The sequence below is a fragment of the Helianthus annuus genome, chromosome 16 (genome assembly GCF_002127325.2).
Source record: "Helianthus annuus cultivar XRQ/B chromosome 16, HanXRQr2.0-SUNRISE, whole genome shotgun sequence".
NCBI classification, from domain to species: Eukaryota; Viridiplantae; Streptophyta; class Magnoliopsida; order Asterales; family Asteraceae; genus Helianthus; species Helianthus annuus.
The window spans coordinates 193907742-193925228 of record NC_035448.2 but is presented as its reverse complement, the minus strand read 5'-3'; the positions used below and the strand labels follow the sequence as shown (position 1 = coordinate 193925228).

Genomic DNA, 17487 nt, shown 5'->3' with positions numbered 1-17487 from the left:
TTAAACAATTGACTTCATTTAAAAAAAAATATAGTTGTTACCTTTTTAATTGTTTTTGTCTTTTTTATCTCAAACTCCTCGTTTATATATTTAGCTTCAGATTAGATGAACCGAATGAAAAGAGTTGAAGAATGAGAATGTAGTTGAGAGTAATTAACAAAGTTGATGGAAATGAAAACTTTTAAAGGGTTCAAAAGTGAAAATTGAGTTCACTACTGAAATTAAAGTTTAAACTAAACAAATTTTCAAACTTTTACTATAAAAACTTTAAAAAAAAATATTTTTCTCTTGAATTCATCTAGTTAGACTCTTTTATGGACCCCTTAAATAGGTTAACATATTATTAAAAATCCGTGTTCAGGTTAACATGTATATCTAGTAACGAGACCTATTTCGTTACACCATTTAATAAATGGGCATATTAGTCGGTTGATTATGTTCATGTTGTGTTTAGTGTTCATACAAGAATTACCGGGCTAATGTTCATGATGGTTAATATACTTCTTTCACACTTGCACGATATATCCCTATAATTAACGGTTTAAAGTTTAAAAAGGTAATGTATTATTCCTCTCCACATGCTTGTTGGCTTTGTATAAAGTTTTACCCAATCATTTTGACTTCAACTCCACACAAAGTAATCTAGACCTATAAATTCCCACATTCCCTCTTTATCACTTATCAAACAAACTTTTTTATCCCACCATGGCAGTTGATGTTTGTTCTTCCTCCGAACCCTTCATAAGCCCAAGAATCTCTTTCTCCCATGATCTCAACAACCAATCATTCGAAACAACCGCCGTTAGTTCCACCGTTGCCACCATCACCACACCCTTTGATTTTTGTATCACTCCAAACGTTACGTTGCCACCAATCATATCCGCAGATGAGCTATTCTTAGATGGTGTACTCCTCCCTACCCAAATCAAGAAGCCCAAAGCCGCAGTGTCAGTGTCAGAAAATGAAGTCATGGATGTCCATAGAAAACGTCTCAAAGAACTATTATCTGAAAACGACGATAAACAAGAAAAATCTTCATCAAGATCATTGTTTTGGAAGTTTACACGAACTACAAGTTTAAACTCTAGTAATGGTACGGGACCAAAAAAGTTGTTTAGATCTTTATCGTTAAAACGATTGTTACATAGTCATCCGACAATACTAAATCCAAGGGGAAATGAGGATATGAAGGTTATAAAAAAGTCAAATTCACGAAAAGAGCCATTGTCATCAAGCTGTTTTAGTTCGATTCATGTTGATACACCGGTATCTTTTGGTTGCAATGGTAATGATTCACGTCGGCGGTCGCTAACAAGGAAGGATTCCGGTGGTGGAGTTCAAATCAATCCTGTTTTGAACATTCCACCGGCTAATATGAACTTGTTTGGGTATGGTACTTCATTATTTTGTAAGGGTAAATCCAAAAACAAAAACAAATAAGTTATTATTTCTTGTAACGTTCTTTTTTTGTAGATGTATATTCTTGTTAACCTACATGCATAATATCTATTTCACTCCCATTTTTAATATATTGATAATTAAACTTTAAACATTAAGTTATGCTATCCAATATTTGAGCAATGCAAATAATATGACCAAAAGCAATTTTAACTTTTTTAATTCGGTAAGCGTTCTAAATAAATTTTGGTAGGTCTTACATTAATAATAACTAGTTTCGGAGCCCACGCTTTGCAGCGGGGCCGTAGGAGGGTGCTGGTGAGGATGCATCTGTTACATAATATATCGATGATTTATTATAGACCATGCATGCTTTAATCTATACAAGCGTAAAAATAAGCAATCGTATGGTTAAGCAAACATCTTTAGAGTTAAAAGTTAGCCTTAACTATAATCAAGTAAGTAAAACAATAAATAAATTTGTTACTTGGTATATTAAAGGGTTAATTTAGACCATGTAGGCTTTAATCTAAACGATGTTAAATATGCACGCAACACAACTAAATAACATCTTTAGAGTTAAAAGTTATCTTTAATTATAATAAGTTAAATAAATAAATAATAAGTAAAATAGAAAAAAAAAATTAACTTATAAAAAAGATAAAAGAACAAATATTTGTTAAAAAATGAACTTTATTAAACTTTAAGTATCATATGTTAACTCTATTAAAGTTTAGGGATTGAAACGTAAACCGTTCATTGGAAGAGAATTATTACTAAAAATCTTATAAATTTTTTGGGTTTATAACAAAAAATTTATTGAAGTTCAGGGGTCGTATGATAACTTTATTAAAATTTAGGATTAGAAATGTAAGTTATTTAAAGGAAAAAAAAAACAACAATATTGTATCCCTACAAACAAAAATCAAACCCATAAATGTTATTATATAGAATCACTAAATCTTATTATATTGAATTAACACTGTTCACAATTGCAAATGTTAATATATAGAACTAGTACAGGTACTCCGTGCTTTATAACGAGAACTCGGTTGGTATCGTTTTGGTATCGTTTTGCTTCTTTAAGGTATCCTCACTCGCTACAATAATCGAAAGAAAAAGCCCAAGTCTAGAATATTTTTGAATTAAAAGAACAAAAAGAGTAAACCAATAAATAAAAAATATATTCCTATAACTAAATATAAAACTTTCCTAACAGAGATTTATGGAAATGTATATGTATATGTTATGTTTGTATATTGATAAGATTTGTAATAGAGTTATACAAATCTTGCTATTGATGTTTAACTTCGTAATCTTTTTACCGAAGCAAAAATTTCAGCGAATATGTTTGTGAAACTTTGTTGAATTTCCTAACCATTGACCACAATTGGGTGCTGATTAGACTTGTGTTTGTTGAAAGACTTTTTGACAATCATCTTGGAAGGGGGTTATTTGAATATAAACTTAAAATGCAAAACATAATAAAATTTTTATCTATATTGATAAATAGATCGATAAGAAACGTTGCATTATAGCCTAGTGGTATCTTGGGGGTGGGATAAGATTTATGACCATTTGGTCATGGGTTCGATTCCCACAAAGGGGGTTTTTCCCAAATTTATTGGGTTTCCTCCTGAATTGGTGTATAGGCATTATTGCCTAGTGGAGATGGATATGATCGGGTGGTTCTGCTGGTGGCACGATGATACTCCAGTGGTCCGTCAGTGATCCAAATTTGCCGTTCAAAAAAAAAAGAAACGTTGCATTAGAACCATTATTAATTTGATGATTCAACCCGATCATAAATGGTGTTACTACATATCAATTATTATAAACGTGTGAACATATATGTGTGTGTAATGTCTTTATAAAGCATTTTCAAAAGAAAACAATAATAAATGGTTATGTAAAAGCTTGGTTGTAGCTATAGATCGTATAAGTGGTGGAAAAATGGCAGAGATAAATTCATAACATGTCAAAGATTTCGAGAACAAAAGAACACGTTACCTTGTTTTAAGGTGAATTCTCATTACCATTCTTTTCCTTTTGAAAATGTGTTCCTTGCTTTAATAATTGCATGTCCTGTTATATCAAGATTGAAATGCCTCCCTTTTCTTCTTTGTCTTTTTGTATGAAGTTTTTAAAGAGAAAATCGCAATATTTCTATCGAGTCCAAAAAGCGCATTCTAGGGTGAGTTACAAGCATTTTTATGTTTTTCTTCATGTTTCGTGCATTTTATTTTTGGGTTTGTGTTTGGCCCATGGCCTTTTTATGGCTCGTTTAGAATTTATGTTCTTATCTAAGTTTTTGTCATGTAATTTGGATGGTCGTCTATCAATTTTTCAATGAACATCCTATCATTTCAAATTATATGCCCTTTTAGACGAATTTGAGGGTTTGGGAAAATTTATCACGGGTATCCTAAGAATCAACGTGATCAATTCGTCGTTATAGTTTCACACACCACATCACAAAGCTTAGCTTTATATGGAAATAAACACCTTTATATCACCTGACAAAAACTATTTTTTAAATCTTATACTGAGACACATCAAGGGAAAAACTCTAAGAGAGAAAATTGATATTGATATAACATTTAATATCTAACCTATTACATCAATCCTTCTTCTATTGGTAAAAGTAAATTTGACAACTTAAGTCAAATTTAAAAAACAAAAACTAAAATTCACTACCTAATAACCAAACTAACTTTTACACAAATCAAATCCGTGTGTTTACCATCAAGAGAAAATAAACTAGAAACTGCTAAACTTAAGGAACCGTTAGTGTTTGAATCAAGATTTCAGATGATAAATACGGGTCCAACAGTTGTGACAAACCGTGTATGACAGTTTGTCATATTATCTACACATGTTTTAATTTCGGTGCTACGAAAAACCGAGCGAAAACGATCCGTTCGATTCAAATTCAATCCGAGCATGAGCATCACTTTTGTGCTCGGTTTTGCAAATTCGATCCGTTCGGATCGGATCGGTTGTAATTCAATCCGAGCACGAGCAGACCCTCGATCGGATCGGATCGACTCATTAACACCCCTAATTAAAACGTTTATGTCCATAACGTACATCTAGACAAAGTGAAAAATATGCCCGTTTTATGTTACCTAATTTTCTTTTTTCATCTACCCATGTCCAACTGCTCGAATTATACTGCTTGCATTAAGTAACCTTGCATTACATACCAAATTTATTTGATCTAGAAAACTGTGTTAGACAAATATTATCTTTTTAATAAAAATAGGGGAAGAAGATTATAACTGAAGAAGCAAATTCATGAGTCTAGAAATATATTTCAACAAAGTAAGGATTGCTGAAGAAAATTCGATGGGCCTCGAAATCCACTTCATATAGTGAAGAGTTACTGAATCATATAACTAATCAATATTATGTGGTATCTAGGTATATCAAAGTTGTTAGTTAAAAAAAACTAATTCGTATTACATACTTACATCGTATTTTTTTTCTAAGACAGGTCTTTTGAAATTGGCCCAAGGCCTTTTTGAGCATCAATCGCCTATTTAATAATGGTTATCAAGGCCCATTGTCACGGAGTTATATCTTTAACTCGTGTGCGGGCTTAAATCACCGTCTAAGTAAGTTTTGCCGACTTAGTGTCATTGGGTTTTGGTTATGAAAGTCTTTGAAGGGAAAATTGGATCGCAAGAGTGTGGCTTGTAATACTTAAACACAAGTATATAAGAGAAAAGTTGTGTACAAAGAAAGTTTACAAGAGTGATTATGTTTACAAGTGTTTGAGCATGTCTCAAATGAGACCCCATCATACCTTTTATACTACTTGGTTAGCTATCTAGTGAACACTCTTTACAAGAGCTCTAACTTTAATATCTAGATAATTCAAATATAATGATACTTTACTAAGTTCTTACAGTACTCTTGATAGATTTTTAAGGTTGATTTGACTAGTCTTTTCTAGCATTTTCTAGGTCTTTCTTGGCTGAATCTTGGTCATTCTAGTGTCCCCAAGTTGCTGGAAAAAACGGGATGTTCCGAAGTCTTACGAGTGGCTCCTGAAGCGACTAGATGGCCCCGGAAAGTTCTAGAATGCTAAAATTTTATGCTGAATTTTAGTGGCGTGACACCATGCTAGTGATGGTACAATACCGTTTGGACTATGAAAATGTGATATGCATAAAACATGAGTTGCTATGTTTCATGTTCAACCCAACTTTGAATCAGATGTATTGCATTGAATTGAAGTTCTTTTTGATATATTGTAATCATGTTGTGGTTTTCAAGAATATAAGCTTGTACAAATAAAGATTAGGTTAGAGTGAAATCATGATGATCATTCTTTCTTAATGTGAAATCAAGTATTGGTCCTATATCTAGATTCATATACCCGTACCATGGATTTGATGCAAGATATGTTGCTGATAGTTTCACAAATGTTACATGTTCAACCCATCTTTAAACATTGTTTTGCTTTTTAAAATGATCACTGACAAAAAAATAATCCACTGCATCACCTCCATAAATCCATCACTTTTTTAATACTTATTCAAACTTTTAATCTTAATTAGTTAATTTGTAGAAAGTTGTATTCAACAATAGTAGCATAATTTTCTATCCTTTATGCATTGATAATTTATTTCACATGTAACTATAAATAAAGCAACTATATTTTGCTTAGAGGAGTTGTAACATGTGTTTGGAGAGTATTTCAAAAAAACTTGATTTTTCATTTTTAACCCAAACATTTCATATGTTATATTTTGACCCCTTTTATTTTTTTTACTTTTAACCCAAAGTTTTCCATCTTTTATAATTTAACACAACACTTTAATATCTACAACTTTGGTCCCCTATACTTTTTATCTTTCGCAAGTTTTTCGTTTTACGTTTTGTTCAGAATTTTGCGAGTTAACATGTCGTAGCGTGCATGTGAGTTTAACGTTTTTTGCTCTATTTTTTCATATTTAACAGACCCGTCGCAACGCGTCCATTTTTTCCCTTTTGAAAAGTTCGCCGCAACTGACAAGTCCTAGATCGACTAAGTTATTATTTTCTACATTTTACGTTTCTGGTTAATTTCTTCGCATTAACACACTGTAACGGGTGTACGTGGTTCAACGATTTTAGTCTGCTTTTCGTTTAGTGTAATTTTTACCATTTATCTATTTTATTTTTTTACGATGTTGAGAGTCGATGTCGTTATGGCATTGGTACTGTTGGCATGGTTTTACGAACGTTTTTAACCTATTAAATTTTTTACTCATATTTTGTTTCGGTTTACCCCTCTACTTCCTTTACTTAAAAACTATTTTTTACGTGCATATTTTATGCACGGGTATGTATAAATATGATTTGTTCTACATTCCGATGTAAACTTGTTTTATAGACGAGTCAGATCAAATATAATACGTTTTCGTTTCTTTTTACGTGCATATTTTATGTACGGGTATGTATAAATATGATTTGTTCTACATTCCGACGTAAACTTTTTTTATAGACGAGTCAGATCAAATATAATACGTTTTCGTTTAAAGAAACCATTTTTACGTGCATATTTTTATGCACGTTTTGGTATAAATTCAAGTTGTTCTACGTTTCGATGTAAACTTTTTTGGGAAATGATTCAGGTCAAATATAATATGTTTTCGTGTTTATTTTATGTATGTTTCGTAAAGTTTGTTTCGAACCGAGTGGAGTCAAATTATGGTTTCTTTTTCTCTCCTTTTTTCGAAAGCTCTAATTAATCCCTTTCGATTACATGTGCATATTTTCCTTCATACCCGTTACGTTTTTTATGTATGAGTTGGGTCACATATAATACGTTATGATTGTTCGATATGAATTTGATTTACTTTACGTTTGATCCAATCACAATGCTTATACAAGTTACATTGAATTCACTTGGATACGTCGAAATGTGTGTTTTCATATGGTTAATGTATCATATAACGTCTGGACTAATTCATTCATTGTTTACGATATACCCGCGCCGCAACGCGGACGGTTCTTAACCCTAGTTAGTAACATATTTTGCATCAAATCCACTTTTATTTTAAAAAGTACACCTTGTCATTTTTAAAATCTAATCTACTCATAATTCTATACAATCATCCATTGTGGGACTCAAACTCTCCATTGTTAGGTCATTTGTTCCTTTGGTAGAAACACAAATAGTTAAGAAAGAATATTTTCCACATAGGCCACGAATCCGACGACAGATCGTCGGATCCTACGTTGTGATGGTCTGAGCCTACTTGGGGACGGTCAAACCCGACATTAGTCGTCAAATGCAAACTGGTTCAAAGTAACTTCCTTGCAACAAACGACCACATGACATCCGGTTAGGGGTGGTCTAAGAAGATGCATTAGTTATTATACTTCAAACATAACCATCTCAATATCACTCAAGTAGTAAAACTACAATAATGCATACATGTTTGGAATTCATCATAATATTAGTATTAGACTAGGAGATGTTTGGATCAAAGATTAGATGACCAAGCACCAAGCTTTACAACTTAAAAAGATTTGGGGAACAATAAACCAAGTACACGAGTAAAGATAATTGAGAAAAAAAAAAAAAAGATTGATTGGAGGAAGGAGACACAAAACTCACATCATAGCATGTATATAATTTCACTGTATATAGCTAAACAAGTACTAGATATGTGCTTATTTGACTTAAAATCGACTTATACAACCACCATACCAACTAACACAACTCGCTAAATTGATACATATCATAGTACTAGGTGTCTAGGTCCTTGTAACGTATCCAATCGCATTAACTAGCATCTTCTTCAAAACATTTTGACAATTTGGATTGCCTGAACAAGTTGAACGATTCATTATAGTAATACTAACATCTGCAAATTATAAAATCAGTAAATTCCTATCGGAAAAACAGCAAAGATTTGGAGAATATATTAAACCACGAATGAACAAAATTCTAGGACCGAATCTTCATCACTAACTGCTATAATTCATATATGACTCAAAACCTAGTGTAAATAAACGAAGTTTTGTTTCACCATTTTGCCCTTTGCCCTCCCGAAAACCACTATACATGTAGCGGGGACCACCAATATTGGCAATTCTTGCACGTATAAACCAGAAAGAAGAACTTCTGCACATGAAATTCCATCAATAATCACAAAGCATCCGCGTAAAGATATTAGAATAAGATTGTACTTCGTACAACATTATAAATATTACAAATATACCCTACAGTCCCGAGATTGTAACATGAAATAACAGACAATAGTTGAACAAAAAGTTGACTTTTTATTGCATCAGGATATAACATAAAAATACAAAAAAAAAAAAAAAAAAAAATGGTAACATAAATGCAATCAACAACATTTGATCTTGAAATAGATGTTTTCTAGTTTCTACAAAGATCGGAAAAGAGTCGGTATATGAAGTATGATACTAAACAATAGAACTTAACTACCTAATGTCAAAAGATACTTACATATGATGTTTACCCAATTGAGCTAATGTGCTGAACATATCAGTTTATTTTCGCAATCGTCAACGATTAGAGAGAAAGAATCCTTTAAACTTCAATCACTTGGTTTCCCATCACTACCTCTGCTTTAAAGGAAACAAAACAAGAGAACAAAATCAAGACTCTAGAATAAAAAATAAACTGGATTTCAAGGACCAGTAATAAAATGTTCTGAAATATAAACCAGCATACCTTTTTTGTATCGGAAACTCTATAAAGATCAGCGTTTATCTCAGTTAACCACAAGCCAGGAAATAGAGTCTGCCATAACGTTAAAATGAACTAAAGTTATTACATATCAACAATGGTCGGAAACCCACAATCCGCTCAGTAAATCAGTAAGTTCTCAAATAGTGTTGTAATAATTGGGATTAATTGGTAATTGGTAGTTTAACGAGTAAATTTCACCAAGTCAGACCTAGAATCTGTAATCGGTCAAAGGCAGTCGATTCAAAATCGGTCAAAATCAATCAAAATAAGTCAAAATCTTTGAAGTATTTGAAAAATCATACTTATAAATCCAATCCGATTAATAAGTTCGAAAATTATACATAAAGTTCGAAAATTTTTGTGTGTATATATAAGTTCGAAAAATTACATACAAAATTCCAATCCGATTAATCGCGTGTCACCGACAAGCACCTAGCAATTTTTACAACCATGTTCTCAAACCATATGAATGTTGCAAGTATTACATAGTTTAGTTATCGATATATGTATTTGCTTTTCATTACAAACAAAGTTCTCAAAGAAATGCAAGTTTAAAAAAAGTCACTACACTTTGAATCTACGTTGTTTAAACACATGAGGTGCGCGCCTAGGCGCAGTAAGTGGGCTGCGACTGGTGAAGCGCACTTTTAGGCACCGAGGCCATAGTTGTCAATAGCGGCTATAGCGACCGCTATAGCGCGCTATGTAGCGAGGCGACCAAGTGTCGCTATTTGGGTCATAGCGACCAATAGCGTGAATAGCGACAGTTAGTTTTTTTTTTTTTGATGTAAATAGCAATTAGATATAGCTATAAAATAGCTGGATTTATAAGTTTCTGTTAAATATACATGTAAAATAGCATATATACCAGGATATTTTGATGTAATATACATATAAAAATTTTCATAATTCTTTTTCTAGTGTATCACTATTCATAAAATAGCGGTCGCTATTTGTCGCTATTCGCTATGTAGCATATAGGTCCCTTGTCGCTGTTTGTCGCTATTCGCTATTAACAACTATGACCGAGGCACAATTTCCAGCCAAATTCAGGCTAAAAGTCGTCTGAAACGCCTAAAAGATCCTAAACCAACCATAAATAAGTCCTAAACAGCCCTAAAACATCCTAAAGTAGCCTTAAACAAGCCTAAAACATCTCTAAAACCCCTAAAAAGGTATTTTATATCATTCTCCTTATTTAAAAAAGCTCTCGTTTTTTAAGCGCTTAGAGCCTAGGTTCCGGGCTCGGCCTATGCGCCTAGGCGCTTTGAAAAGGTAGCTTTGAATGAATCAAGCGGATATACCCAGAGGGCACAGTCTACATTACTCTATAATAACTTCTTCCCCGTTAACTTTTTGCAGAAACAACGATTCAGTTACCAAATAGCCAATACATACGGTTAATTTAGTCGAATTCTGCGGGTATCAATGTAATAACAATCTATGTTAACAAATCTTGATTACAACTGCAGAATCTTTCAATATATAATATTTATTTCATTTACATCTACACAATAATATCTCTACATACATGCTATAACAAACTCATCAACTAACATGAATCAAATCAATGAACATCAAAACACGACTTACATCCAACTGATTCTGAAGAGATTTGGGCCGCTTCTTGGGCTTTCTGGGCAACCTCCGTTCTCCCATATCCTCAAAATCCTTCTCCATCTCCCTCCGTGAAAGCGGAACCGAAAACTTTGCCCTAACCCTAACCCCATCTCTCTCCTCAATTCCACCACCACCGCCACAGCTGCTACTATTGACCACATCAGAAGTCAACGCCGGCTTCAATTTCTCCTTCTCCTCCTCTGCAGCAAGCTCCTTTTTGAAATTGAGAATAATTTTCTCCCAATTGGCTTCTGTGTCGGGGTCTTTTGCTTTTAATTGAAGTATTAATCTGTCAACTGTTGCTGCTGTTGGTGGCCAGCGATTCAGTTGACCGTCGGCGGCGGGATCGACGGGGAGTTGTGGTGGGTTGGTGCATTTGGAGAGATTTGATTGAGATGTGAATTTGGAAGAAGGCATTGTGGAATTTGTGAATGGGTTTGATATCGGTTGCTTGCTTGCTTCAGTTGAGTTGATGTTGATCTAACCATCAAGGAGTTATGTTTGGGGACCTTTTAACTTTATATACACTCGTCGCTTTGTCCCCAAGTTTTTACAGCAAGACCAAAAAAAAAAAAAAAAAAAAAAAAAAAAAAAAAAAAAAAAAAAAAAAAAACATTCTTAAATATATGTTTTATAATACAAATAAAAAGAAATGGTAAAGAAAAACTAACATCCAATATATGTTTTAGAATCCAGTTATAGCGGTCCAAAATTAAATAACGGTCAAGGGGCAGTGTTTAAGAGGGTAAGGATATAATAGAAAGTTTATTTTGGCTATGAAATCATCCTCCGACTCCACATCAACCAAGGCATCCAAAATAACGGTCAATATCACTGAAATTGCGGTCAATAGCGCTGACATTAGCAGATTCACTATTATGGACCGCTATTTGATATCGCTAGTTTGGAAGAGCCTGATAACTGCTATCCTACCACTATTGATTACTTAGCTAATATATTTGATTACGTTTTCCGAAAAGAAGGGTCAAAGCGATTAAAACTGATTTGAGAAGAAAATGATTCTAACTTCCTTTGACGAAACCAAAAGTTTGGTCCCAAAAAGTGGTTTTTTGTATCTGTATATATGATTATAATGTATTAGCAACATTCACATGTATAACAAGGTGTTTTCTTTTTCATATAAATAAACCAAATATATTGTCATATTGTTTATCAACTGATAGTCACATACATACTCTTAAACTAATATTTTAACATAAATTAGGAATTTGTGTTGTGTTTGGTAGGTAGATATTATCTCCAAAATAACGGGTGATTATAATTGGACATCTCCAAAATTATTTTTACGTCTCCTATACGACGCGTATAGGGTTTAACCTGCAATAAATAAGTCCCCCTATATGACGCGTATAACACTATATGATGCGTATAGTGTTATACGCATCGTGTAGAGGGTTGATTGATGTGTCTGACCCAGGAATCATGTAGCGAAAAGTAAACCTTATATGACGTGTAGCGTAATACGCCACGTATATTGACTAACGGGTACAATCCGAGAATCCTGGGGGTTGGTAGGTGTAAAAATAAACCCTATACGACGCGTATAGCGCTATACGCGTCGTATAAAAATCCTTTAAAGCTATGCAATTGGTTGGATTTTAAATAAAACGAAATCTCACAACAAAAGTCATCTGATCGAATCGTATCACGATGTCGTCTTGGGTCGTTAGTTATGTTTTTGCCGAACATTCGAATGAGGCATGGGTCTCAGAATACGTTTTCAGACCCGACGTTGAACGAGGATAGGTAGTTGTGTCCGTGATTTATTGTGATGACAGGAGAGTGTTGCCTGATTTGAGGGAGGTAAAAAATCTCTATAAGATGTGATGCCGTAATTTTTACCAACGTCTCACTATTTAGTTATTTCAGGAGTTCATAGAATAAGCTAAACCATCTTACGTGGCACAAAGTTATCCTTAACACACATACGTGACTTACCATTTACACGTGGAAGAACAACACATGAGAGAGTACGAGGAAGATGCTAACGATTGCGAGACAAAACCTAACCCGGATGTTTCATTGTGTTGTATACGACGCGTATAAGAGTCGTATGGGTCACTGATACGTGAATGTTAGAGAGAGAAAGTGAGTTAGAGAGAGAAAGATAACAAGAAGGATTTCACAACCAACCAACTGTTCTGTTATTACTCCACTCCTTAAGTACACTATTACAACTGTCATTAACTGTCTTAACAACTATTAACAGTAACTATTATAACAACCCCCCCCCCCAACTGTTACAATTTTACAATTAAGACCCTGTAGTATATTCACATATCAATACCCCCTTCTTTAAGTAATTTTGTCCCCAAAATTACCAATTCCTTAACAATTTCAACTCCCAAAGTCAAAATCAGGGAACCGCACTTTCATTTCTTCAAGATTCTCCCACGATGCCTCTGTCAATGGTAAGCCCTTCCAACTAATTAACACATCCACACTGACACGATTATTCTTCTTAACCATCTTCCGATCCACCACTGCAGCTGGATAAAACAAGAACCGAGATTGCACTGGTAAAGGAAGAACAGTAGAATGATCACCTCTTGCTGGTTTCAACAACGACACATGGAAGGTAGGATGAAGTTGTGCTTCCGCCGGTAAGTCAAGCTTGTATGCAACTTTACCAACTCTTTCTAAGATTAGGAATGGCCCAAAGTACTTAGGGCTTAACTTGCTATTTGTGTGTTTCCTTAGAGAATGTTGTCTGTGATTCTGTAGTCGCAAATATACCCATTGCCCCACATCAAACTCTCGTTCACTTCTTTTACCATCTGCCACTTGTTTCATCTGATTCTGGGCGACCAACAAAGCCTGTCTCAGCTGTTTAATTGTTTATTCCCTTTCAATACACAATTCATCCACAGCTGCGATAGTGCAATCCTTAGGAATATAGGGAACAAAAATAGGCGGTGGGTACCCGTACAAAGCCTGGAAGGGTGTAGTCTTGATTGAGGAATGGTAATTTGTATTGTACCACCACTCAGCCAAGGTTAACCATTTAATCCAGGGCAGTTTAGTACTGAGTGTCATGCCCCTCAAATAAGACTCAATGCACCTATTAACCACTTCAGTCTGGCCATCAGTTTGAGGATGGTAGGCAGTTGACATGTTCAGCTGTATACCATGCATTTTAGTGAACTCTTTCCAGAAACTACTTAAGAATAAGGGGTCTCTGTCAGATACAATGGTTTGAGGCCATCCGTGCAGCTTAAAAACATTATCCATGAAAGCTTGAGCAACCCCAGCAGCTGTATAAGGATGTCCCAACGGAATAAAATGACCAAACTTAGTCAACCTATCCACCACCACCATAATAGAATCCTTTCCTTGCACCTTAGGCAATCCTCCTATGAAATCCATTGAAATATCGGAAAAAATATACTTTGGAACAGGCAAAGGTTGCAACAATCCAGGATATGCCACATTTTCAGACTTAATCCTTTGACACACATCACAGGTTCGAATAAAGTATCGAACTTGTTTATGTAATCCCTTCCATTTAAACATGCCCTTGATCTTTTGGGTAGTGGCATGTACACCCGAGTGCCCTCCCATGCTTGAATCATGGCACAACCTAATAATATCTCTTTGTAATTCCTCATCATTTCCCACTATCACCCTGTTATTCTTTAATAATACTTCCCCATTCCACTTATATCCTTTTACAGTTTCTCCCTTCATCAATTTTTGTATCCTTCTTTTAATCACACCATCCTCTTGCCAAGATTTCTTAATTCGTTCCCAAAGAGTGCCATCCAATGTAGACAAGGACATAGTAAACAAGGCAGGACTTTGGACTCTAGACAATGCATCAGCCACTTGGTTTTCCACCCCCTTTTTATACACTATTTCATAATCATATCCCAACAATTTGGAGAGCCAAGCATGTTGTAAGGTAGTTAACCTCTGTTCTAGCAGGTACTTCAAACTTTTTTGATCTGTTCTGATAACGAAACGGCTGACAGATAAGTAGTGGTGCCAATATTTGACTGCATAGATGATAGCTAACAGTTCCTTTTCATATACTGATAAAGCTTGCTGCCTGGGAGATAGTGCTTTGCTGATAAAGGCCAATGGATGGTTGTCTTGCATTAAAACAGCCCCAGTCCCTACTGCAGAAGCATCAGTCTCTAACACGAAGGGTTTATCAAAATCTGGAAGAGTCAAAACTGGCGGTGAACAAACTGCTTCTTTAAGTTTTTCAAAAGCGCTTGTAGATTCCTCCGTCCATACAAAGTTATCCTTTTTTAAAAGAGAAGTCAATGGCTTTGCTAAAACACCATATGCTCGAATAAATCTTCTGTAGTACCCTGATAACCCGAGAAAACCCCTCAACTGTTTGACATTGGTAGGTTGTGGCCATTGTTTGACTGCTGCAATCTTCTTCGGATCAGTTGCTACCCCCTCTTTTGAAATAATGTGACCCAAATATTCTACAGTCACTCCTCCAAATGCACATTTAGAAAGTCTCGCATACAACTTAGCTTCTCTCAAAACAGTCAAGACCTCTCTTAAATGTATCACGTGCTGATCTACTGTTTTGCTGTATACCAGTATGTCATCAAAGAATACAAGAACTGATTTCCTCAAAAACTCCTTAAAAGTATGATTCATCAAGGACTGGAAGGTAGCCGGAGCATTGGTTAAGCCGAAAGGCATTACCAAGAACTCAAAGTGACCTTCATGAGTCCTAAAAGCCGTCTTATGTACATCATCAGGTTACATCCTAATTTGATGGTATCCTGACCTTAAATCTAGCTTAGAGAATATTGTAGCTCCCCCCAATTCGTCCAGCAGTTCTTCAATCAGAGGTATAGGGTACCCATTCTTAACGGTTGCATCATTAAGCCTTCGATAATCAATACACATTCGCCAAGATCCGTCTTTTTTTTAACCAACACCACAGGGGCTGCAAAAGGGCTGGTACTGCCCTGTATAACTCCTGTGTCCAGTAACTCCTTAGTCATCTTCTCTATGACATCCTTTTGTGCAGCCTGATACCTATACGGCTTTTGACTAATAACCATGGATTCATCCTTGAGAATAATCCTGTGATCGTAAGCTCTAGATGGTGGTAAACAATTAGGAGTAGCAAAAACATCCCCAAACTCCTGCAATAAAGACTGAATCTTGCTATCAGCTACCCCATTAGGAACCACTGCCTTATGTTGGTAATGCTCATCACCCTCAACTTGTTGTAAACTGAACAATTGAGATTGAACAACTTGGCTGCCCTGTGATGTCAATAGATGACTCATCAATTTATTCGAACATAATGAGACTCTATTAGTATTACTTCCCTTCAATTGGTAAACCTTACTATCTACCCGAAACTGCATAGTTAAATCTTGAAAATTCCACACAATATCCCCAAGAGAAGACAACCATTGGACCCCCAACACCATGTCGTAACTGGCCAGTGGTAATACTAGTACATCAGCCTTCATCCACAAACCCTGCATTTGCCATTGAAATCCTTGACAAACTTTCACACATAACAGCTGAGAACCATTTGCTACTCCCACCTTCATTCCCTCTATGTCTTTCATTACACACCCCAACTTAACAGCCAACTTCTCATCAATGAAATTATGAGTAGACCCCGAATCTATCAGTATTTGTAAGGTTTTTGTACCAATATTGCCTACTACTTGCATAGTAGATAAAGAGGGGATACCTGTCAAGGCATGAATAGAGATAAGAGGATCAGTCACTGTAGTGTCAATCACCGTATCCTGAGTAACATCAGCAGTTGGGCCATTAGTCATATATTCCCCATCATGTTGTCCCTCATCTTCCCCATTAACCACTTCTAACACAAACAATTGTTTATTTGGACATTTGTGGGTAGGGGTAAACTTGTCATTACACCAGAAACATTCCCCTTTTGACCTTTTATTTTCAATTTCTCTACTGGTCAATCTTCTAGTGGTAGACAACTTCTGATTGGGGTGAGGATTAGGTAACAATGGTAAGTGTGATGTGTTAACTGGTGGTTTGAAGGTGGATATAGGTTTAGGATTATGTATAAATGTGGAAGACGTTGGTTTCGAATTGAATGAAGGTTTAAACTGGGATTTCATTTTTTCATTAGCAAAGTTTCTGTTTCTTTGCCAACATATAAGCTTCTTTCATGGTTTTTGGATCAAACATACTAACCGGACCCCCTAATTCAGGTTTAAGACCCTTAATGAAAAGACTAATTGCATACTCTTCTGCTATAGTTACCCTTAACAAGTTTTCATCAAACTCATCACAATAAGTTTCCAACTCCCCATCTTGTACAGTAGAGGATAAAATCCCCATAGCATCTCTAGACAATTGCTTAGAAAATCTATCAGTGATTGTTCTAGCATATTCTGCCCATGAAACACTAGCAATAGGTCTAGTTTTTGCAAAATTATTATGCCATTTAATAGCTCTTCCTTCCAAATGAATCACAGCATACCTGACCTTGTAGTTTTCCGGAGTATCATCCACATCAAAAAAGTGCTCGCACTTACACACCCAGTCTTCAACGTCTCCGGAACCATCATACTTTGGAAATTCCAGTTTCCCCATTCTAAAGAATCTATCATTCCGATTGAAATTATTGAAATCTTGATTGGTATTACCTGTGTCGCTGGAACCGGAATGATTATTGTTGTTATTGTTAACCAATTTCTCCAATAATTGTTTGAAATCATTGAAGGTATGCTCTGTTTTCGCCATGAATGCGTCAATCT

The 17487-nt window shown here is 35.1% G+C and overlaps 2 protein-coding genes across 9 annotated transcripts; one reads left to right on the top strand and one right to left on the bottom strand.

Annotated features, from left to right (window-relative positions):
• The first annotated feature begins 705 nt into the window (after positions 1 to 705).
• LOC110915134 lies at positions 706 to 1440 on the top strand. The gene has a single exon (XM_022159778.2). The coding sequence runs from the start codon at positions 706 to 708 to the stop codon at positions 1438 to 1440; it is 735 nt and encodes a 244-aa protein (XP_022015470.1).
• Positions 1441 to 7997: 6557 nt separating this feature from the next.
• On the bottom strand, positions 7998 to 11237 carry LOC110915136. 8 transcript variants are annotated; one of them, XR_004883311.1, is made up of 4 exons: positions 10709 to 11237; positions 9098 to 9166; positions 8870 to 8991; positions 7998 to 8261 (listed from the first exon to the last, which is right to left on the bottom strand). XR_004883311.1 is itself a non-coding variant. In XM_035985066.1 (3 exons), exons 1-3 carry the CDS (start codon positions 11150 to 11152, stop codon positions 8983 to 8985), a joined length of 522 nt encoding a protein of 173 aa, XP_035840959.1. In that variant the 5' UTR covers positions 11153 to 11237; the 3' UTR covers positions 8739 to 8982. The 8 variants fall into 8 exon arrangements, 2 of the variants coding, with proteins under 2 accessions (XP_035840959.1, XP_035840960.1); XR_004883309.1 differs by having other exon boundaries at positions 7998 to 8222; XR_004883312.1 differs by having other exon boundaries at positions 7998 to 8521; positions 8870 to 8988.
• Between the last annotated feature and the right edge of the window lie 6250 nt (positions 11238 to 17487).